At 41.4% G+C, this 24,381-nt stretch overlaps 1 protein-coding gene across 1 annotated transcript; it reads right to left on the reverse strand.

The window, feature by feature from the left end:
* Nucleotides 1-302: 302 nt before the first annotated feature.
* Nucleotides 303-24,085, reverse strand: LOC124059905 (mitochondrial intermediate peptidase-like). The gene is made up of 19 exons (XM_046390336.1): nucleotides 23,627-24,085; nucleotides 23,306-23,479; nucleotides 22,349-22,437; nucleotides 22,079-22,165; nucleotides 21,896-21,959; nucleotides 21,535-21,717; nucleotides 20,792-20,948; nucleotides 20,529-20,577; nucleotides 19,898-19,958; nucleotides 19,663-19,715; nucleotides 17,878-18,031; nucleotides 17,567-17,644; nucleotides 16,959-17,166; nucleotides 15,867-15,976; nucleotides 15,562-15,636; nucleotides 14,575-14,691; nucleotides 10,403-10,524; nucleotides 9,334-9,407; nucleotides 303-681 (listed from the first exon to the last, which is right to left on the reverse strand). Exons 1-19 carry the CDS (start codon nucleotides 23,771-23,773, stop codon nucleotides 581-583), a joined length of 2,103 nt encoding a protein of 700 aa, XP_046246292.1. The 5' UTR covers nucleotides 23,774-24,085; the 3' UTR covers nucleotides 303-580.
* Between the last annotated feature and the right edge of the window lie 296 nt (nucleotides 24,086-24,381).

Genomic DNA, 24,381 nt, shown 5'->3' on the forward strand with positions numbered 1-24,381 from the left:
CCCTCAAAGCTCCTGACAGACAAAACAGATGGAGTGGTATTAATTTAAAGCCTAAACAATGACCACATGTCAGGAAGAGGAGATTAAGTATTCTTCCTCACGCTGATTTGATCAGGAAAAAACAAATGTTCTGCTAGTGTGTGAGCTGAAAATGGATTTTTGACGTTGGGATAGCAGTTGTGGGATCATGAATTAATGAGAATAAAGGTAAGTTAACTGATGAAAACCAAAATTCAATCAAAGCTCAGTGCTGACAAAAGATGAAGAAAATGTACATACAAACAATATTAAACAAAGAGTAATCAGTTTAAATACCATTAATGGGCACCACTGGGGAAGTAGTATATATGAATGGGATGCAATTTAGCACAATATGCAACAATCAGTTTATAGACATAATCAGGGGTTTTCAGGGCTTGGTATCAAGTGCTTAATTCTTAACATATTGCCATAATATTAGCAGTAAACCTGGCCAAATGAATCAAATAAGTCATTACATTACGTGCAATGTCTGCTGTCGTGTCTTTCACTTCTTGACTCAGCATCGTTAGTGCTCACTTGTGAAGGTTCAAGGCTGTTTTCAGCTTTCAGAGTCCATGATGAAAGTCTCAAAGTCTGGTTTGAGCTCCGACACCAGCGCATCCACAAAGTCCTCAATGGTTGGCTGTCTCTGCAGCATCCCTGTCACACAAAGACATAAAGCAGCACGTTTTTGAGTGTGTGTCTGAGCCACATGTGTCTCTGGGAAAGAAAAAGCTCTGGCAGGGGAACTGGGCTGAACTGTTTTTCTATTTTCCATCACTTCATTCTGACAGCAAAAGTCCAGCTTTATGGGACATTTCAGCTGTCATTGCAGTGGTTTTACAAAATAGAGCAGAGGCAAAACATAAATATAAAATCTAATTAAGTTCGTGAATACAGGCCACTGCACCTGTAGACTTTTGCTTTAAATGCACTTCCTCTGATGTGCAGCATTTTTTTGTATTGCATCTCACACATACTCCTTGTACCAAAAAGAGGCGCAAACAAACCCAGAAACACACTGCGTATCTTTAACAAAAGGTATAGCACTTTTCACATTTTATAGTGCTTCATAGGGGTGATATAGAGCTCACACACACACACACACACGTTACAGCAGACTATGACTAGTGCTGTAGAGCAAATATGACTGTGCAGCCGGCGAGCTAACCCTGGGAATGTCTGTCTGTGTTTTGAGAGCCTGTCTGCCAGCTCATGCGTGGAGGACTCCCTTGCTCGCTTTACAATTCAGCTGCACGCCCGCTTTGAAGTCAGTTCATTTCCCCTTGTGTAGCTGCCAATGTAAATAGGCGCTCTCCCCCTCCCTCTCTTTCCTGCATGGGTCACCTCCAACACACACACATACACACACAGACACACACACAAACTCAAGCATGTCTGCACAGGCATGCATGAACAGAGACGCAAAGAGTTTCACACAGTGATCCTGAATGCCTGGACACACAACAAGACATGGACAGCCAAGCGCACACACACAAACATATACTGGGAGCCCATGTTGATGCCACTCTGGAAGTGGCTTAGCAGGTAAACTGAGTGCAGGTTTGGCTCAGCCTGTAGTGAATCACCTTGCATGAGAGCACCCAGAGTAGGGATTATCATCTCCTCTTACCCTGGTAGCACCCTGCCCCTTAGCTACAAGATGATACTAACATACAGGGGTCCATAACCACAAGGCCCCTGAATTCCTGGGAACAAGGCAGCCACATGAAAGAGACGACTTACAGCCATAAATGATAGCTGTAATTAAAGAGCTGCAGAATGTTGATGCCGTGACCACTGTTGACGTCTGTGTGACGGCTGATGGCTCCTTTAAAATGGAGACCAAATGGGACGAACAGCTCAAGCTGCATTAATAGGCCTTAAGAGAACGGACACTGAGACCAGCTTATCAAGTCGAATTTAAATCCATCTTCAGTGACCTGGCATCTTAAGGAAATACAATTTAACTGAAACAGAAAAGTGCTTAACCATGGTAATTTCAATTCTGAAATTCAATCCAAGGTATAGTCATAGTGTTGAAGAAGCGAAAGGGAACATATCAGCTCAAAATTCCTGCACATGACTTCTCAGTCATTTCATGCAAGAGTCTACAGCCCGACTAGCAGCTGTGTGAGGCTGCATTTAGATGCTCACGTTAACATAATCACAAGTAAACATGCATGTCGCTTAAATAATACAATAAAATGTAATACCATAGTAACTAGGGTGCATGTGCTCTTTAAACAAAAAAGACATTTAAATTCAAAAACTACAGACATCACCAAATTAACACGTATGTGAGTACTTAAAGTAAACACCTACTAAACCTTGTGTAAACATCCTCTTTTCTCTTCCCCAACTCTGCACAAAGGTCAGAGGGCAATAACAGAACGGCATCCCTGAAGCTCAGACGGGAGCATCAAAGATCGCGGGGTAGTTACCTTCCCAGTGACTACACCAGTGTGAGTGAAACAAGCGCTCAGGTACACACATGCTCTGACTTGTTGTTTACTTGGTTGACTTCTGCTCCATGCAAGCGGACAGGGCTGTGGGGCTCAGCTAACAATATGAACTCTCCACACGCTGTCTGCAGCGTCACCCGCACTTTCTCTAATAGATGTAATTTCCTGACTGTGTAACCACGGGTGGGGGGGGTGGGTTTGACGTCTGGAGCCTCGCCTGCCACAGGTTAGTGTGTTAAACAAACATAGTTAACATGACGAAAGTGATGAGAGAGGTGAGAGGAGGAGGGAACAGCAAGAGAGAGAGACAGAGATGGAAAGGGAGGTGTAACTGTTAAAGGGGTTCGTCAGGTAAACAACAGCGCCCTCGCTGGCTTCTCATCACCAACAGCTCTGGGTGTCAGCACCTGGGACTCACATGGCGACCAACAGTCGATGAAGGGAGGCACAACAATAAGTGGTGAGGAGTGAGTCCTTTCTCAGCCCAGATCCCTGGGAGAGTTTCAGAGGAATGCACAGATAACCTCAAAGTCATAACAACATGGTGAGGGAGGATCTGATCTGAGGAGCTGCGTTTATACGTGAACACAAGGAGGTGGAGCCAAGTCAGACAAAACAGACTGGAGGGGTACAATCAGCACACTGTAAAAAGGTAAGCACTGAGGCATAAGAAAATGGATGCCTTTGAATGAACGGCACCACACATTTAAATGGCGAAACTGTTGCAAAAACTTGCACAGTGTCAGTGATAGCACTTTTAATTTGAGTTTGAGGAGTACGCTCACCAGCAGTATTCATCAGTTTTATTTATTCAGGTTTAGAGATTTCTGCCTCCACCCAAATATGAGGGAGGGGATTATTATTTTTTTTATTATTATTTGTGGTGCTCACAGCTTCGAGAAAGTAAACCAAACAATTCAATGGCAATATGTTTTTCCCCACACACTGGATAATCACAGACCTCACTGGAACTACTTCTCACCAAAGTAGTTCCAGTGAAGTCTCGCAGCACAGATATGGTACGAGTCTCTCTGTATGCTTGGCAGCATAAAAGTGGGCATAAGTATACACTCACTCCTAGCGATGCACTGAGGAAAACCAGAGCCAAATTAAACATAGGCTGTGCTTTGTGTCCATTGTTAGGAAAGCCTTGGGACAGAGGCTTTGCCATGTGAGTCATCCGGATTTAAGAGTTTCCATTTCCATTCATAATGGCACTGACAGAGCCATTGAAGAATAAGGCTTCTACCTATTACAGTCATCTCAGGGCCTGGAGCGTTAGCCAACTTGGCCAGCAGTTTGAATGAAATGGCAGGTGTTAAAAGACAAAGAACAAACTGTTTTTAAAATAAAAGTGGATCTTTCTTAATAACGGCAAACTGTGGAGTCACAGTTACACACACTTAAGCCTCTGAACAGCCTCGCTGAGCTACTGGCAGTTAAGTAGCTTGGCTCAGGGGTACTTCAAGAGCTCTTGTTGGGAATGGATAGGGTCTCTTTTTTTTCTTAGTACTGCTACATTTGTCAATCAGAAAATTACTTAAGATGCACATCCATGTGAAAAGTACCTTTCGTTAAAGTGTCCACCCTCTGATCTCTAAACGTAGCCGCAACTTCATGTATTTTTCTACGACTGAACTTAGACTCAAAGTTAAAATAAATATTTCGAGTAAACAGAGCTTTATCTCTCACAAGAGAAGATACACAGCTTGCACAGTATAATTTATTTAGTTGAAGGGTGGTGGGCGATGGTTATCAGTCAAATGAAGACCTATGTGGCTGGCTAACAGCTCTGAGCTTTGCTAATGACAGCTCTTGGGACAAGAATTAAGTAGAAATGTTTCAAGATTGCTGCCCAGCCTGCAGCTACTGCTGGCTGATTTTATTAAACATCCGCGTCACTGCTGACAAAGAGTTTTCTGTCACAGATAAAGAAATTGAGAATAAACTCTGTGATGACCTACATTTTTCTAAGAACGCTTATAAGCATTTTTTTAATATGGGATAGATGTAGGTTTAATTTTGAAATTTTGATCATTAGTCAAATTAGTCAACTTCTAAAGTTGTACTGCTTTAGAGAAAAACACATGTATATCTTTCTTTATTGGGAGCCGCAAAGCGCTTTTACTTTGACATGTACTCTGCTGTTACAGCGCCCATCAGCACTACTGAAAAGAGTCTCACCGCTCAGAGGGTTTAGCTGAAACTGGTTGTATTAGAAAAGCTATTGATCCCAGTCCCATGGGCTTGGCTCTGTTCTGTTCTTTCATGTTTTAATTGGTTGCTTTTAGAGGCCAATTACACCTTAGAGGGAGCAGCAGTACGCCACATTTGTACTTCTGAAATGTGAACAAACGGCAACGTGCACTAACTTGAGCCTCGGACTCACTGGCTCTGTAGTGTCATAATCCCAGTATGTGCATGAAACAATATTAACAATGTTAAAATTTCAAAACACATTTCTGGCTATTTCAGTAGCTGTTCAGTCACCACTCGTAAACATTTACAACATGTCAAGGTGTGAAAAGCAGTTACTTCTGTCAAACCTGGAGGCAAGCTTTCCACTCACTGCCTCTGTAATTATATCTTTGAAGTTCAGGAAGCTTTTCCTACAAACAGCACTTAAGACAGGCCCAGAAAGCAAGCAGGACAAGGGTGATGACAAACACTGCACTGGGAGGCTCTTTGTTGAGTAAGGGCCTTCACATAAGAGAAAAAAGGAGAAAAAAAAGAGTAGAAAAACCTACAATGTTGCTGAAGATAAACCATACAAAACTCAGCAAACGAACCTCCTAATGTAACTAACCTAACCTATACGAAGTTAACCGATATTAACATGCAGAAATCAGACTGATGCAACCCAATGTGTCCACTGCGAGAGATTCTAAAACGTGCCTCGGATCTACAGCTATTTAAGAAATGTTTATGCAAACAAATGAGTTTTAGCCACACAAGAATGCGTGTATCACCAGACTGAAAGAAAACCTACCAACAACCATGGTATCGATTTCTATGAAATTTCTTGACAGTCATGGTCCTACTGATTTGATGATCCTCTCACTGTTTCTCTAGGGCCACCATGAGCTCCAGTTTTGTGGTTTTAAGTGAAATATACTGTTCACTTTTTCCTTGACGTTTTGTTGAACAAATTGTATTGGCACTGGTGATTCTCCTGACTATTCATCCACCACCACCATCCGGTCAAAACTGTAATCTGTCTAACAGTATGGTCAATGACTGCATACCTACAAAGCTAACGAAAGACACATCATCCTCAGCTCTACTTTGTGTTCAGCACTAGCAACACCATAAACTAAATGAAGATGCTAAACATTATACCTGCTAAGTATCAGCATGTTAGCAATTAGCTCAAAGCAGTGCATGTGCCAGACTACAGCATTACAGAGCTAACTTGGCTTGGCTTTGTCTTGCTGATGTATTTCCTTGTCAGGCCACACTCACCTAACGCACTGTGAGTCACACCTAAAACTATCAGCCCTTACACAGCTGTCACATTTCTTTAAAACTCATCACCTTGATCACCTTGAACGTTTTGGGACTTTTATTACTTCTTTCTTCAAAGAGTTGCTGTCATCAAGAGGCAAACTACTATCAATAAATCATCGATATGATACTTCCCTCTGTACCTGCACAGTATGGCACACTAAAAAGATCATTTTCATCACAAATCACGTAAGTAAGGGCTATAAATTATGTACTTTGCAGTTTTAGGTCTGATCAGTTAACTTCAGACAGAACTCCTATATCATTGTCAGAAAAGTGCTGTGGAACTCTGTGGACCACCGTGCTCTTGGGGTTTATTAGTGGATATGCATGGAGTCATAAGAACCATTCAGTGAAGTTGCCTCTGGACAAAGAACTAACAGGGTCCAGGGATTTGGCTACCGGGCCCAAGAAGATCCATTTTCTGTGCTCACTGGTCTGGGCTATGGGAACAGTCTGGGTCATGAAAGCCCTCTCTGTAGCAGAAGCCGAGTCTCAGTTCAGTCAGTCGATCACCTTTCACTCTCTCCTTCCCTTTCTCTTCCCTGACTCTCACTTTTTCTCGGACTGACGCTGCTGCCCTGGATTTAATGCCAGGTTTACATTTCAACACCGTCTTTTGCTGGGAAACATCCAGAAGCGGGCAGGGAGCCACGCAGATAAAGACTGGCCTCTGATTAGCCTTGCTGGGCCTGCTCCGGTTCCCTGTATGCCCTTGTGCCCCCTCTGCCACCTTGCCGAAGGGGATAGAAGGGAAATGTTACACACCTCCATTTACAAGAGTCTTTGTTTGAAAGGATTATGTATAATGGGTTGGATCTGGATTCTGTCTCCTTCCTCGAGTCTTCTGGCCTAAGTAATGCTTTTGACATAAAAGAGCCCTTCTTATTCGCTTCAAAATCCTTTTCCATTCTCCAGTAGGAATTCAAGATGGTCGCTATGAACCTCTCAACCCCACAGCAACTAGTGTTGAAAAGCTAAATGTTTCAGCACATGCACTGATGTAGTTTTATAACTCTGACTATGGCTTTTATGATGTTGAGGTAAATTATGAGGACATATGTAGCCATCAAAATGGCGAGACGGCTGGATGAGTCTCCTTTCAAAAACGTAGGGATGTTTTTCCAGAGTTTGAGCATTTCACCAGACATGGAATAGATTTTATGATAAAAGAAAAGAAAAAAAAAAGAAACGGGTTTCAGATGATTATTACAAAGGCAGCCGCATGGAGTAAAACTGGACTGAAAACTGTATTATGGGAAACTGCTAAAAATGTGACTGAAATTAATTTTATACACATTTTCTGTTATTTTTCTGTTATTTATTAAGTATTATTCCCAAAGCAGACTTTTTTCTTTTCTTTTCTTTTCTTTTTTTTTTTTTGTCTTGAGGCTTGAACAATAACTTATGGCTGGGAATGAGAGCCTGAGGGATCAATGTGAAGCTGATAACTATCCTGCACATAGGGCCTTGGCCTATAATTAGAGTAGCATTCACTTCAAAGGCAGCCATAAAAGCAAATAATGTCAGTTCAACAACAGTTAATTGGTCAGTAGATTTAATAACAAGGATTTGATCTGTTGGTGGCTGTAATTTCAGAGGCTGGGCGCAGCCCTGGTTGGAGCTGTCCCTGGTTGGAGCTGACCCTGAGGGAGAGATTTATAGTACACTCCCAAATGTTACCTGATATTGTCACTCCCTCTCACCTTCTTTTCTGTTGTCCTGTCCAGACATGCTACAGTGACTGCTCCACGAGGAGAGGAGGAAGTGATGGGAGAAGAGAGAAGGAAGGAAGAGGGCTACAGAAATAAGATGTTTCCTACTTATCTTTTCGTTAGGTTTTGCTAAAGTTACATCACCTGATCACCTACAGTGTGATAGCTACAAACGTTGAGAAAAACCAAAAGACACGGCAGAATATACTCGAGACTAAGAGTCTACAGCCATGCAAATGTAAACAAACTTTACGGCAATGTAAAGTAGTAAGTACTAGCTGTTGAGACATTTCACTGAAAACAAAAATGTGAACCTCATGGTGGCACTGGAGGAAAACTGAAAATTGAAGAGATCACCACAATGAATAGGATACAACCCCTGGGGTCCATTATTGTCTGTACCAAATTTCACCTTAATCCATGTGATACCTGCTGAGATATTTCAGTCTGGACCAAAGTGGTGGACCAACCAGCTGGCATCTCTAGCGCTACATCACTAACATGACTGAAAAATGCAGGTGATCAGAAGTGGTTAAGCAGACGGTGGCACGTAGCTGTCTGAGTATTCAGCCCTGCAGAGTCAGCAGTTCTTAAGACTCAAACCCATAATCATCTATGTCTGTCTTTGCCTCCTTCTGGATTTTGTCTATGCTCAAAAAAGCAGCATAATGTCATTTAGGAGGAATGGTTTTTTAAGCAGATTAAATAACTGACCTCAGAAAAGGGTTGGACTGTCATGAATAGTGTACGGTTGCCAGAAGGAGCTGACTCGACAGTTTATACTACAGAAACCTACCACAGAAGGGCTGGCTGTGTCTGTGGGTTAACAACGTTCCTGTAAACAGAGATAAGAAACCTTGGGAGGTGTGTTAAACTGGTATTGTGGGAGCTGAAGCAGGCCAAACCACAAATAAACCACAGCAGCAGCAGCTGTGAACGCCTGAAAAAAACCACAACCTGACTAATGGACTTACAGCTGCTTCTGTCTGATGACAAACTTAAAACGTTAGTAATACACTTCCAGATGGGCCGGTGATACAACGCAAAATTTTACCAGGACTGCAATGGACAGAATGAAGACACCGAGTCTTATTTAAAATAAAAATATTAAATATTATGTCTATTCAGCATGTCCGACGGTTATTTATACCCAATGGACTCCTTTATTTCTTCTTTCACTGTAATCTTCTACACATGTTGATTTTAACAGTTTGATTTTTATGCAAAGACACTTTTCCACCAACACAGATTATAACTAGTAATGTTTTTTTCAGGGATGTTTTTCTGCTTCATAAAGGATACCATTCAGCCTGTCAAAACCAATCTATGACATTAGAGTAACGTAGTGTTTTAGCGGTGCTGCTGGAAGCTAACGGACTGACATTTCACTTCGGAAACTGAAGGAAACCTGGAGATGAACTCTGAAGAATCCTAAACATGTTAAACTGTGGTACAAAACAGCAAAATCTGCCAAGGGCAGAGATGTTCTGCACAAGGTGGGACGACCGCCGCCTGAAGGCTGTGGGGGTCAAAAGATCAGCCGAGAACCCTAAATTAGTGTGAATGTGGCCGAAATGTGCCAAACAGTTTGAGATGAAGTGGTGGTAAAACAAAGTGCCTCAAGTTACCTTCCACCATCAGCATGGGCTCTTTAGCTCCTCCGTGGGCCAGCATCTCCCGACGGTAACGCTCACCCATGTCCCTGACAAAGGGGAAAGAAACAGAAGAGAAGGAGATAAGATTACAGACACCTGTATTCTCCCCCGTCGGCTCCTCATACTCTGTAAACCCGTCCACCACTGCCACTGTCACTCGGAGCCCGGGGCCAAGTCTCCTAAGCTGCCTGTTCATAACAGACAGGTGACAGGAAACAGAGATCTGACAACTGCAGGTGGAACTAAAACAATCTCAGAGGGAAAGGGGAGAAAGGAAGGCAGAGAGACAGCAAAGGAAAAGAAAGAGAGAGAATGGAGAGGTAGAAGGAAAATGCTGGAGGGCTCAACTCGATGGAGATACGGCGGAGGCTTCGTTTTTCAAAACAAAGTCTTTGTGCTTTGTCCGGAGGCAAGCACTTGTGATAAGGCAGGATCTGGTGATGTGGATGCTGGTGAGTGTCTGTGAATTATAGCAAACTCCTGCCAAGTCAGTGTGAGCTTCATATTAACATCCTTCAACGTCGGGCGGCAGACACTTAAACAGTATCCAGTGTGGGCGGCCTGTCAGGGGGGCAACTGTCTCCGAACTTTAAATACAAGACAGCTTTATGGTGCGGCTTCACGTCGTCAAATACAGTACATCTCATTTGAGATGGAAGTTAAACAGTACAGGTCTCAAACAGCACATACATTTCAAACACATTTACATAAAGTAGTCCTCTGTAGCACAAGGAAAAAGCCAAACAAAGATAATCGAACCTCCAATGTGCCTCCTTTGCATTGGACCACCATGCATGTGAGTTATAAAAGGCTGCCACAGATCCATAACTCTGTTGTCATTTCTTTTACTTTGGCATTGAGCTTTTCCATTAGACAAGATCTCCATGTCATTGTGTTGCAGTTCTGTCACAGAAATTCAGTTGACTTTATTCAACACTAGTTGCCCAGTGATTTGTCTCACGTCAAGCTTTTTCATTAGAGGTTGTTTTCCCTGCATGCTCGATTTGGTAGGTGAATTTGTAACCTTAAGCAGCTGTCTCACCTGTTAAGAGGATCCTGAACGAAGCATTGTTTCCACACCATTGAGGCCACAGCGCGAGACATGAGGTAGGAGTAGTACTTGGCCCCATAACCAATCAGGTGGCTGAATCTCAGCTGCCATGCCTGTGGAGGAAATTTAAAAAGAGAAGGCACAACTTTAAGATTTTCACCAGAGTGAAAAGACATCAACAGGGTCTACTTCCCCAGAGTGGATATGACAGAAAAAGAGAACATACAACAGAATTCTGAATCCAGAATAAAGAGATTACACTCTGAGAGTCTACGATTACCCCTTGACACTATGCACTAGTTTTGAGATGCTGAAAAGTGTTAGGTGTTTGTTGGCTACAATGTGAGAGGGTGAACATGACAGCTTTAAAAGCCTCAAATGTTTCTGCTCATAAAACCTGTTGAAGGAAGCTGTTCCATGATTCCTAACTATTGCAGAAAAAGAGAGAAAGTTAGGCTGTAACTTCAATTGAAACTTAAAAGCTTCAACTACGGACAGAAAAAATAAAACAAACAAAAAGCCTAAACTAAACCATTTTAATCTTTTCAGCTGTCTTATTGATGTCACTATACTGATGGAATAAAAACACGTTTCCTCCAACAAACCTTTACCATAAAACATTAAACCTCAACCTGTCAACTCCTTCTGTAAAGAAGAAAACATGGAATTTCCTAAAGGGTAGAAAGCCCCCTTCTCGCCTCTTCTGTGCTTCCTGCAGGTGCCTGCGGGGGCCCCTCTCCATATCTATAAAGACGAGCTCTTTTATGATCTCTGCACACGGGGAGTCGGGGAATTCAGCTGGCAAACACTCACACATTCAGCCATTTAGAAAAGACATGACAGACTGGAGAATAAAATCCTACATCTTCACATGAAAAATAATAATAACTTTAAACTCCAGCTGAAAGTGACATAACTGTCAACTAGATAACTTATGAACTGTGTTCAGACTTAAATGACCTACGTGATCCTCAAAGAAAATCCTGGTGCATTGTATTGTCCACGGTGGCTAAAGTGGCTTAATGTGAACCTCTGCAGCCTAAAATTTAATGAAGAGAACCCCTTATACAGCAGGTTATTCTATTTAATTAACAACATTAGAAATGATAAAAAAAGACTCTTACTGCCACGATGCACCACAGAGCGACACAGGAAATCATTCCTGCCTGTCGCCATCAAACTGTTAAACTCAGCACTGTGACGGACACACTCACTCACTTTATATATACAATGTATATATTGGTTTTTTTACACATGTACATACCTGTATTTTTAAATTTTCTTAAAAAATTTGAACACATTGTAAATACCTGTACTTTGAGATTTTAGTGTAAATACCTGTACTTTGAGATTTTAGTTTTTGTTTATCCTATTTTTATACTCTTCACTTTTAACCTTTCTTGGTTGGGAATACTGCATGTGCAATGTCTGTAAGAATAAGAATTTCCCTTCAGGGATAAATAAAGGAATTCTGATTCTGATTCTGAAAATGACTTTTTGTCAGAAACAAACAGAATAATTTATCATCACCATGTACAGTTGTTATTCTGAATTTGTTAGCAACCAGTTGCTTCTTTACAAATGCAGCAGATATTATGAAGTAACATTAGCATTTATTATTTAGTTGATAACTTGGTCAGTCTGCTGTTTGGATGCTGAACAAAATGAATGCTGATGTTGAAACAGTAAAGTTGTGGGTGATAAAATAATGAATTAAAATACACTAAATAGCCTCATAGAGCCGAGGTGAACAGGAGAGTTGGGTGATAATTCTCTGCGGTTTTGTCACAACAAGCAGCCCATTTCACTTCACTCACATTCATGTGATCTATTGTTTATATGAAAATATTGACTATGGCAGCTTTGATCTGGTAAGCCTCATTGAGAGAGAGAGAGATCTTATTTTAAAGGCAGCATATTCACTTTATAAGGCACTGGTTACTTCTAGGAACAGTTTCAATAATTTGACAAAATTATCAAGTCTGTTTCACAAGTTTCGGGTTATATTGACAGGGTGGTATTGTGAAATCAGAACCAAATTATTGTAACATACTGAGGTTCAAAGGTACAGCCAAGAATTCAAAATGAATCCTTGACATTATCATGATTTAAATCAACACAAAATGTATTGTGACGTTTTTAAAATAATTTGTAACTGTGTTACAAACAAATTCATGATAAATACATTCAAAATTATGTTACCGGATGACAAAGTGCAACAAACTTTTAAAACAGTTGTTTGAGAGCTTAAAATGGGGACTGCTCATCATCAGCTGCTCTGACGTCTGATCCAACAGGGTTAAAAATCCTTGAGATGCAATGTGTCAACCTGACGACACTCAGCAAAGCGCTCTGAAACTGAAGTTGACCGAGTTTGCTTGGTCAGCTGAACACAGCAGTGACACAGTAGAGTACCTTCGGTCATGTCTGTTTTAGCTATGTGGGGTTAATTCACATCCGCATGACAGAAAAGATGGGAAAAATTAATTGATATATTGACACAATGTCAAAACAAACATCTGTTTCGTGCTTTGCTGTTCATTAAATCAAGTGTTAAACCTAAAAGCCAGCCTTTCACTTGAAGACTCTTCAATTCCCTTGCTGATATTCTGGAAACAAAAAAGAAGCTATTGAAGAGCCGTTTGGTCTGCTGTCTGAGACTTTGACAGGATGCTTTGAAACACTCGTTATAATGTGTCACATAAATGATTTTCAGACTTCCAAGCTGGTCTTCGTCTCCAATCCCTGTGCCTCACATCAAATGATTAATGTCGACTTATGTGAGAGAGTGCAAGTGGGTGACATGTCAGCCAGATATCCTTTTGATCCTTACATACAAAGGAGACAAAGTCAACACAGGCTTTTTACTCTGTTCCTCTTGTGAGATAAAAGGCATTTTTTTTTGTTCTTTCTAAACTCAACTCGTGGTGTTTTGTTCGTGGAGCTAAAGAGCAAGTTTTACAAGAGAATGTGGATTATACATGCTTGAGCGTCCATTAAGAACACCGCTCAGTAAAAAGTGGAGAAACCACTTAGCCCTAAAATATTCAGGCCAAGAATTGCACATTAGAGAAATGTTAACACAGCGTGCAGAGCGCCTTGCTTTCTGCCATTTATTTCCAAATATTATCTTCGGTTCAAGGGCGAGCATGTGGTCTGTGTTACTCACAGCTGATCCTCTCTCAACGCTCAGCGGGAAATGATAGCCCCACTCTATAAACTATACACATGTCAGTATCACCCTAATGTTTATAATCTGTGGCTCTCCGTAACCTATTAGCCACTCAAATGTTCACTTTACTGTGGAAACTTTTCCTAAGCCGTGTTTCCATGAGGACGGGTGAAGAGACAGAGAGAGAGAGAGACAAACTGGGGGCAGATTTAAAAAAGAAAACAACTTTAAGTCTGTCATCGAAGGATCTAAACAAATCTGTTTTCACTTGCTCTGATCCAATGATGATCAAACTCAAGAAACCTAAACGCTGCAATCATCCTCCATTCCCGTGTTCAGTTCAAATGAGGAAAAACGATCCTGCCGCGGTTTGCTGTGCACAAGGAGGTGAAAGTGTCTCTTCCAGCTTTCAGTGTGGTTTGAAACATTGGAGGGGAATAACTGCGACAGTGGGAAACTATATAACATAAACCACAATCTCTGCAGAGGGAACCACAAAGCAGGGCAGCAGAGTAGGAGTGAGGAAAAATGCTCATGTTTTGGGAGAATACAGAGCAGCTCTGTAATCTCTATTCCTGATGGCACCCTACATAATTATAGCCTAGAATAAATGCCCTATGAAGGCCATTCCCGGCTAAATTATGTGTTTTTGATTCCCTTCTCCTTCCTGGCTTCATCCCCTCACCGACAGCTGCAAAAGTGGGGGAAATGGAGAACTTTTTTTCATTAAAGCACCAGGAGGAAGAGTTTTGAATATTTCCCCCAGGGAGAGCACATTTAAAATATACTTCTGCTTTGTTATTTTAGCAGGGCTTCAAAAACAGGCTTTAATCCTTTAAACACTGCTGTGCCCTGGGTAAAAGATATAAAACCAGAGAAAAAGAGGAGGAACAAAAGAGAAAGGCAAAGGGAAAACAGGGTAGAAGAAAGTCATGCACTAAACTTTCCCCAAATTATCAACCTCAAAGACTGCAGACAAACTGGGATGTACCGTATTGGGCGTGTAAGGCAAGCCATAGAATTTCTGCTGCATCTCCTTCAGGATGTCGGTGGTGGAGCGGTTCTGAGGTTTGCCATGGTAGATCTGGTCCAAGACAGCGTAGAAAATCTGCCCAGGAAAAATAAAAATAAAACAACATACACAGTTACTGTTGAGCCAGTCCTGCACTTGCACATTTAATACAGAAAATAAATACAGCCCGGATATGTCAGCGTACCGCACCACAGTGGCTGAGTTCTCCATGGGAGTAGAGACAAACAAGTTTTAAACTTTACATAAGCCCTCAGTTTAGGCTCTTTCAAATGTTTTTTAAATGGGTGTCTCTTCTGGCTTTAGTTTTAGTTTGGGACTGTGTAATCACTGTTCCAGCAGTGTTCCACAAGGAAAAAAAAAATGGTTCACAGACCCCCTCCAGATATCTTTTAAGACGTGTATAAAATACTCCACTTTGAGAAATGATTTTTAATGTTTTCTTCTCAAAAGCAGTTCATTATCTTGTTAAAATCCTTAAAATAACCACTACTGCTTCTCCCTTGTTTAAAGTCCTACGACCTATGAACTGTTGGGCACAGGGTGTCTCCTTTTTCACTGTAAAGTCCATTCTCAGTGTATGTGCACTGGAAATTTCAAGTTTCCACATCACACTTAAATATTGTACCAGGATTGGGTTCCCAACTACTTCTGATGTGGCAAATCATGTTTTTTTCAACCTGTGCACAGTGAACCTCTAATATGCAACAGTGGGAACAAGGGGAAAAATACATTTGCGACTGAAAGGGGAGATAACTTAACTTCCAATATCTGACAAAGGCATTATGAACCTCTTTAAGAACCAGATCTTGTTAATTGTCTATGGCGAGGCGCATTTCTAAACCTTCATCAAGTTCTTGTACTTGAAGAACTCACTTTTCTGCAGTTGTGGGTTCTTGTGAAGGTTAAACATACTGTGAGTGATGTGCGTGAGGTTGGTCATTGTACCTGCAGCTGGGTGTCTGCAGCTCCACACACCTTCTTCGACTCACACAGGCGAGCCACCATACTCTCAGGCAGAGGCTGAGTGGACAATGACACACACAATGACATTTTGAATTACGCTGCTGTCTTGCGTCATACAAAATGGATTAAAAAGGTTGGCATAATGTGACACAATGAATAACAAATGTTAATATTACTGATTGTGATTATTAGTGATTATCATGTGCTGGAAAATATCCCTCTACAGCCATTCAATAATGTTGTTTTTCGTCTTCATAGCGCTCTTTATTCTGAGGGTTTGGGTGTACCTGTCCAGTTTCATAATGACGTGCAAACTGGCTGATGACTCTATAGTCGGTAGCAAAGTACTCCATGAGGATGGAGGGAACTTCAGCAAAATCAGTCGCACATCTGGTTCCTACAGGAGAAATGTCAGAGCTTAGATATAAGAACAAAAGACGTAAACACAGGATGGTGTGGCTTTGTTTTATTCTTCCTGTACACGTCAACGTAGAGCAACCACTCACTCTGTAGCTCGGCATTCATGCTAACAGCGCTTCTCACGAGGACAGTGCTTAAAAACTAAAGAGATCTGTGGTGCAATGAGAAAAATCATCCCTTTATACCCTTTGTTACAGTACAGATGCCCCTAGTCTACACAGGGGCATCACAGAAAGCATTTTACCAGCATTTGCTAAATGTGTCTACAAACTTTATGCTAACTTTGCAAACACACCAGAGAGCATGAAGGTTTCCACAGGAATGCCTGGACTTTACTTGCACAGAGCTGCGTGGAAACAAGGCTTTAGTCTGCAAATACTGTACGTCACTTTGAGCATCCGCCGAATTTTAAATGTAATATCAAGTGCAACACCTGACATGAGAAGTGAGAAAGGGGGTTTTAGATTACTGGAAATGCAACTGTTCTGAGTTTTAACACATTTAAACAGGTGTAAACATGGAGTTCACTGAAGAAACAGCCTCTATTTGAGGTAATGGATACCGTTATTAGTGTAAAATAAATACTTTGGGGCTCTTGAATTACTGGAGAAGACATACATCAACTTTATCGGACAAGTGAAACAGTATTGAATGACAGCTTTGGTAGCCAAGGACAATCTAAACTTCTCCTCAGGGCTTAATCGGATTTACTCTCTATTTGGAATTCGTCACACTGTAATGAATAACCCACAGCTCTGTCTCTAACAACATAATTCTGGCTTGCGACCTCTGGGAAATGCATAGCCATTAATATGTCAAGTATCGGTCCCCTCACCACATCTGTGGATTGTTTTAACTTTGCTGGGTGCTACTGAATGATACATGTGTACAGTCCAGGCTCAATTATCTCCTGCTCTTTGGTTATTTGTAACTCCCATTAAAACCTGCTCACGCCGTACCTGTCACATGCTGGTAGCGAGTGCGTCCCAGCATGGAGTGCATGGCGTGTCCCATCTCATGGAAGAGGTTCTCCATCATGCCCGGAGTGAGCAGGGTGGGGGCGCTCTTGGTTGGGTGGGGCAGACTCAGCATCAGTACCACAACTGGGAGCTGGTACTGACCCGTTTCCTGACACCAGCGACCGCCACGGATGGTGAAGTGACAGTCCTGGGAGGAGGAGGAGATTGTAGATGAAGATGCAGATTTTGTCACTGATCTAATTAGTAAATGTTACTTTCTTCACTGAAATACACACTACATGGCATATCATTATTATATTGTTTTATTAAACCAATTAATAGCACCCCAGTGCTGTCAACTGATTTTTGAATCAATTGTTTGAAGGTTAAAGGACTTTACACTCTTTTCAATTATTTAATGACAAATTTTATTTAACGGCATTTTCAGTTATATTTTTTGACTTGATAACCTTTTATTCTGTTATGCCAATAAAACATATCTGAGAGCAGAGAAATAGAAACGAGGTGTAATAAGAAGATTTGCGCTTTCACAGGGGAAACCAGTGTGAACCCGTAAAAACTATTTAGATGAGTTTGTGTATGCACACCTGATGAGGTTTGTCAGGTCGGTGGAAAAAGTCACAGTAGATATATCCCAGCAGTCCCTCTGTCTCATGTACCACAGCCTGGGAAAACACACACACACACACACACACACATCAACACAAGAAGTATATACAAACTTTAGAAATACAGATTTTGCTACCACATGGTAGGAAACAATCTTTCTAGAACAAAATGAGGACTTCTACAACAACAACATACATCAAGTCATATTACATAAAGATGCACTGATGCTCCATTAGAACAAAGAACTGACTAAATCCCAAGATGTTTTGTAATCATTAGTGCTGGTTACCAGTTTGCGGACATCCTCGCTCCAGACCTCGCCAGCGCTGGGGTGCTCAGACATGAGGGACACACCGTACAGCTGAGAGAAAAGGTTGTTCAAACCCTCCATACAGGTGCCCAGAGACAAATACGGACTGTACAGACTGGGCTCTATGTTGTACCTGCCATGAGCAAAACATAAACCAAAACAAAGGAATGAAGGAGGCAGACATTTTGAGAGACTGCATCACATGACCCTCAGAGGAAGGCGTCCAATCTTCACCCTAAAGAATACCATTACAAAAAGCCTTCTATGACTCAAGTTTCAGACAGACTAAACGTATTGAAAGGCTCTTTTTAATGCAGACACGATGCACACGTAGTTCACTCTGAGGCATTTGTAAACTGAGCACATTGTTTCTGTAAATGTTGCTCTGAGGGCTACTGAGCAGTCTGGTTAAAAGTTCTCTGACCATTATCAAAACCACAAGACTGCCAGAAAGCTCAGGGTGAGGGGAGGGTTGATGTGGGCCCACCCGTGCTCAAAATGGATGCATTCATGCTGCCATAAAGCACTTTAGATAAAGACCACCAAACCAAAATGCTTGTTTAACTTGAACACCACATCCAATGTATTATCAGTGATGAATAACAGACAGCTGCTGAGCACTGCTCTGTTTACCTCTCTCTCTCTCTCTCTCTCTCTCTCACACACACACACACACACACAGAACCAGTGCCCCTTGTCAATATGGATTGAACACTTTCCAGTTCAAACAACTACTGATGCAAAAGTTGAGATAAAGAGAAAATGATTGAGTGAGTGATTGAGAGAAAAAAGCATGACATAGTGACTAGCGTGTTTGTAAGAGAGAGTAACAGCTTTGGGGTTTGTGTGTGCGTGCGTGTGTGCAGGTTTTTAAAGCTTGTGCGGTAGGAAACAGAAGCAGCTCACGGGAAACTGCTTTTTAATGCAATCAGACTGCATCATAGATTTCTTTAAAGATCTGCAGCCAGCTAGCAGAGTCCAAAACCACGAACAGGAGAGGACTAGAAATTTCTGGAAGCGTGAGAGAGAGAGACGAGGACAAGCGAACAGACCCACTTCTCCTCAGAGACTCTGGAAACAGTCACCAACACACAGTAACACACACACAGACACAATTTGGTAGCTGCCTAAAGCCAAAGGACACATGAGGGATCTATAATGTCTGCTATAAAAATTAAAACTTCTCTGGAACATTCAGATGTCGTTTTATTAGTCTCTGGTGAGTGCTGTGAGGGAAAAGTGCAGTTCATTAAGAACAGAAAAAAAAGAAAAGCAAAAAAAAAAGCCTGACAGTCAGTGGGATGAATAAGAGTTTAAGTTAGAATATGGCAGCTGGAATTTCAAAAGCACAAAGGTGAATAGCTGTTTAAATATGCCGAAAGGCCCCATCTAAAATATTATGAAGCAGCTAGCAGTAACTGTTACAATTTACAATTTTGTAGGACTGCAAGAACTGCTGGGCCTAAAGCACACAATGCTAAAAAAAAACCCACAAAGAAAAAAACAACAAGCCCAAGTAGGAGAGGTTGATCCTAGTAGATCATATTGTCCTGAATTAGAAAGGAGTTGGACAGACCACTTTGAAAGCTCCCAGGCTTCTCCTTTCACACCTTTTGTAACACCTGACACCTGAGGATGAGCTGGGACCCAACAACAACTTCCACCGCGGCGGCACAGGACATTACAAACTGATATTGATCAAGCTGACTTTATCAAATGACAGCAGGCTGAAAAATATGTCACAATGTGATCCCAACCACTTACCTTTCAGCGCGCAACACACCGCTGAGGAACGGATGATCCCACGGCATGAGCTCCTGTAAAATCATAACAGCGCTATTTTATTTCCATGTGACATCAAATTAGTTAGACTACAACAGATAAAACAGAACTTACACTGATAACACAGTGATAGAGGGGAATGTGTAATATCAGGATTTGCTGTCATGTTGTGTGGGTCAGGAAACCATTCTCCGAAACAAGGAAAAACAACACTCACAGAATTTCGGGGGTTGAGCTTTTTCTTCATGTCTCTCATCATATTAAAGTCTTTACCTGTTCTGTGGGATGAAAAGAAAAACACACAAACATGTTATGAACCAAGTGACTCGAGGCATTCATTCCAGTCTTAAAACACCTATTTCTAGTTGGGTCAAGGGGAGGGCAGAGCCTATCCCAGCATGCATTTGACTGAAAGCAGGGAAACACCCTGGACAGACTGCCAGGGTAACAGGCTCACACTCATACCTGTGGGTGTTTTGAGAGTCTCTGGTCCACCTGACTTACATTTTCTGAGAGAGTGTGAAAAATCCCAAACACACAGAATATATATGCAAACAAGGAAGAAAACGCAAACAACACAAAGACCCTTTGGCCTTCTGAGTGTGAGTCTACAGTGGAAACCTGACAAGAACTAATCAGCTGGCCTGTAAGAGTAAACAAAAGTGTGGGTCACTCATTTCAGGAAATATGAACACTAATTTAAGATACCGCGGTGGGCCACCAGCTTAAGTTGGACAATAAAGGGAAGCACCGATTAAACGGAGCCTTTAATGACATGACAGTCATGATAAACTGGATCTGTACGTTTTTTCACATCTTTGGCAAAAACCTTTTGGAGTAGACTGTACCTGTCTGACAGCTTGTCTGTTAACAACTGAAGAAAGCTCATCACCGTCTCTGCAAAGGGTGATAAAAAGTAAGTTAAGTAAAACTATCTACTAGTTTGCCGATGGCATAGAAAACGCAGCTTGGAAAAATCATTTCTGAAACTTTTATGAAACCAATAAAAGGAGAATTAACTTGATAACAGTTTTTGTAAAGTAAATACTGAAATACTTTTCGCACTCTCTCCACCAGACAACGACACAGTCACAGTTCTGACTGATGATACCTGGTGTTTTGGCCATGGTTCCCTTTAGGGCTCTGTGTCCGTAGGACTCATAGCCCACCAGTTTGGCCAGTTTGTATCTGCATTTCAGCAGCTCTTCCAGACACTCCATCAGATCTGCATTTGGATAGAGGTAAATCCTGTAGGCAATTTCTCGCACCTACAAATGGAAGAGAGGTCAGATACAACATGACATTTAAAATGCAAAATAATGACAAAGGTGCAGAACAAGAAATCCACTAATCAATGCTAACTTTGGACAAACATTACTTTACCTTCGCCCGCCTTCTCAGATTGTTTTTATGTGGCTTTGACTGTATTTGAGTTAAAGCATCCCTGTGTCATACTGTTCTCTCTTTTAAATCATGTGAGCTAATAATCGCATCTGCATCACTACTGTGATATTAAACTCACAGAAAATCTGATACATAAAAAAACAAACTGAAGTCACTGAAATATTAAAATTTGATCTACACTACCATATAAGGACAGATGCTATGGCTAACAGAATGACTCATCGCTGATCAGATGTTGACAGGACACTGAACATTTTGTTAACAAAAACACTCTCAAAAAACTGTACAGACTTTTTTTCAGTGTTTTAAAAGATATTATTATTTACTTACAAATCAGGACAGAACAGGCTGCTATCACTTTCAAACTGCCTTTACATCCAGCCCTATGATATGTTACATGGCAAAGGCGCCATCTGCTGAGCAAAAGGAGGAAATGTTCCAGGGACATACCAAGTCATTGGGGGAATCTGCATGTAATCCTCCAATCTGGATGAAGCTTCCTTCACTGGCAAATTGCTGGTGCAGATGCTCCGGAATCGCAGACCTCGCAATTCTGTTGGGCATGTGAGAGCCGACTAGAAACTCGTTGTTTAGATCCAGCAGCTTCACATGAAGTGCGACAGCCTTTTTCCTCTGCACAGATAACAGCAGCAAGTTCAGTGAACGCACAACACTGTGGTGTACAGGACAGGGGACAGACACATTAAAACATGATGTTGTCTTTTATGTATCGCCGATAACTTGTCTGCACACATTCATGTTTCACAGGTTGTTTTGATGCTGGGGAAATCACACAGTGCATCGACCTCACCAGTTTGACATCCAGATGAATTCCACTGATTTCAAAGTCAAACATGAACAACTCTGCCACTCGTCTGGAAAGACAGAGATATACCATTAACTGACCATCTTTGGACATGATATTGCAAAGTAGGTGCAACACATGCTTTAGCTACAATAAAGTCATATCCTAAATAAATAACGGTAAAATTACCTCGTATCAGGGTCCAGCTGAGCCACAATCTCCGGGTTGTCCAGAAGTTTTTTCAGGCTTTGGCATAACTCAACATTCGTGTTCAGCCTGAAACATACAACCAGCAAACCTGAACATCTGTCATGTGTGGCGTGACATCTGTCTCAACTGTAGCATGCAGACTTCTGTCTTTTAATGTTGAGCTACAATGAAATATGTTTTCCCTCTGGTCATAAGCTACACATGCCGTGGTGTTTATCTGTAGCTTTGTAGCAATATATTTCCTCTTACTTCTCCACAACTGTTCCAATCTCTATACAGGTCTTCTCTGCAGCTTCACGAAACTCTGGATCTGGATGTGCTACTTTTACAAAGTCTGCCTGTTATAGGAGGAAAAATATGACAGTTTACTCTTCAGAGAATACATGAAGTACACGATGACCAATACATGAGTCAGAGGTAGGCGCACAGCTTCCCAAGTAAAGAGTGTTAAACATTATGGTCACAAATGCTCACATTTGTCATAATAATGTAATTTATCATCACAGGCAACCCGTTACTTGCCAACTTGGATCAGTTTTTCCTGTAGACACATGCAGCAAACTTATATAACATACACTGAAAACAAACTACATTTCTGACAGCATTTGTGCGCTCAGCATCTCTGTTTGTTACAGCGCCATGACTATTTCTAGGGTTGTTAGAAGAGCTGGGAAAACTGTTGGTAAATCATTAGATGCTCTGCACAGTGATGCGGTTTACATCCCCCTCCATGCTGAATCTGGGGTAATGCTTTTTGCTGTGGAACACCTCCGCTGAATAAAAAGACATGTTGCCTGATGTGTAATCAATAGAATGGACAACACGAAACAACATTAAAAATATGCTCATGCTGGCAGACATCAATATTTTGGAATATGTATTGCATGGTCACTTGTGACGTATGTGTGGTGTTTACTGTAATTATTGCAATCATTGATAAGACAAAGGCTGATTTTATACCCTGGTGGGACAGTAAAATTCTGTTCTACTATATTTTATTCTATTCCAGTCTAACACTGTTCACACCGTGGGGCTGATGCTGCCCTCCAAAACAGCTACCTGGTCACTACTGCTGCATCACAACTTGCTACAGATCACCTGGGGTAGCTTGGAGTGTCCTTGCATCCATGAAATGACAACAGCTTAAATCATACCATTGGCCAGTTGTAATGCAAAGTTTTAGCACGTTTTGGATGTTGAACTCACCAGATCAGCTACTTTGCACAAACCATCCGAAAGCTGGTCAAAAGACTCGACTGTCTCAACCCCTGGCGAACAAGAACAAGCCTTTTCCAACAGACGCTCTGTGTTCTTCAGAGCTTTTTTTGTGATAGTTTCGAAGCCTGCAGGACAGCTCAGCTCTGGCACTCCAAACAAACCCTGTAAGCAGAGGTCACACACACACACCATTTTTACCACAAGCTGGTGCAACTTCTATTTAGATTATTGCAACGATTAATGATAAATTGATGTAGCAGTGGTGTTACTTAACAGACGCATTAAAAAAAATAAAATAAAAATACAAACCTCGTTTTTCTCGAACAGATTCAACCTCCTGTGTGTTTTGGTATTAAAAGCAGCACCAACAGGAGACCATGTTGTGACATTTCTCCGAACATGCGTCCATAAGCTTCTGTGCTTTACCAAGTAAAGCAACCTTTTACACGCCGACATTTTCCACTAAACTACTTTTATGTGTTATTGATGTCTGCTGAAGCTAGCAGTGTTGACAGTGGCTGACAGAGGACATGCTAAACTTTAGCGCCGACGTTAGCTTGTTTGCGAAGGCCGGGAGTGTAAATAACTGATGTAACTTTAATAATTTCTAAGCCTTTCTCTTCAGGGGAAATAAAAGATAACGTTAATTGTTCTTTGTCATGTGTGAGACAGCGTACCTATCAATACAACATATGCAACTGCTCACATGTTAGCTCATGTCTTCTTCTTCTTCTTCTCTAGGGCGGTTTGGCGTGTTGCAACCAACTTGAAAGGTGCATATCGCCACCTACTGTATTGGAGTGTGTAACTCAGGATGACTTGTGTTAGCTCACGTTAATCTAAGAAAGCCAATCTAAATAACTGCAGCAGGTGGTATTTTCGTGGAAGAAAATAAAATAAATAAATAAAAATAGGTGTGTGTGTGTATATATTTGAAAACGTCATAACAAATAGAGGGTCAAAATAAAATGTCGCTGTACACCAAATGGAATAATGTGGAATATCTATAATGTAAAAACAGTAATTAAAACCACGCAAATCAAATCTATCGAAAGTGCGATAAG

Source organism: Scatophagus argus, chromosome 5, assembly GCF_020382885.2.
Source record: "Scatophagus argus isolate fScaArg1 chromosome 5, fScaArg1.pri, whole genome shotgun sequence".
Lineage (NCBI taxonomy): Eukaryota > Metazoa > Chordata > Actinopteri > Scatophagidae > Scatophagus > Scatophagus argus.

Excerpts from the sequence above, each read along its gene's own strand:
- LOC124059905 (XM_046390336.1), bottom strand. The coding sequence starts at position 23,773 with ATGTCGGCGTGTAAAAGGTTGCTTTACTTGGTAAAGCACAGAAGCTTA. Across the intron at positions 23,480-23,626 it reads ATCTGTTCGAGAAAAACGAG|GGTTTGTTTGGAGTGCCAGA; the intron begins GTTTGTATTTTT and ends CTCTGCTTACAG. Across the intron at positions 15,977-16,958 it reads TCGCTACCAGCATGTGACAG|GAACCAGATGTGCGACTGAT; the intron begins GTACGGCGTGAG and ends TTTCTCCTGTAG.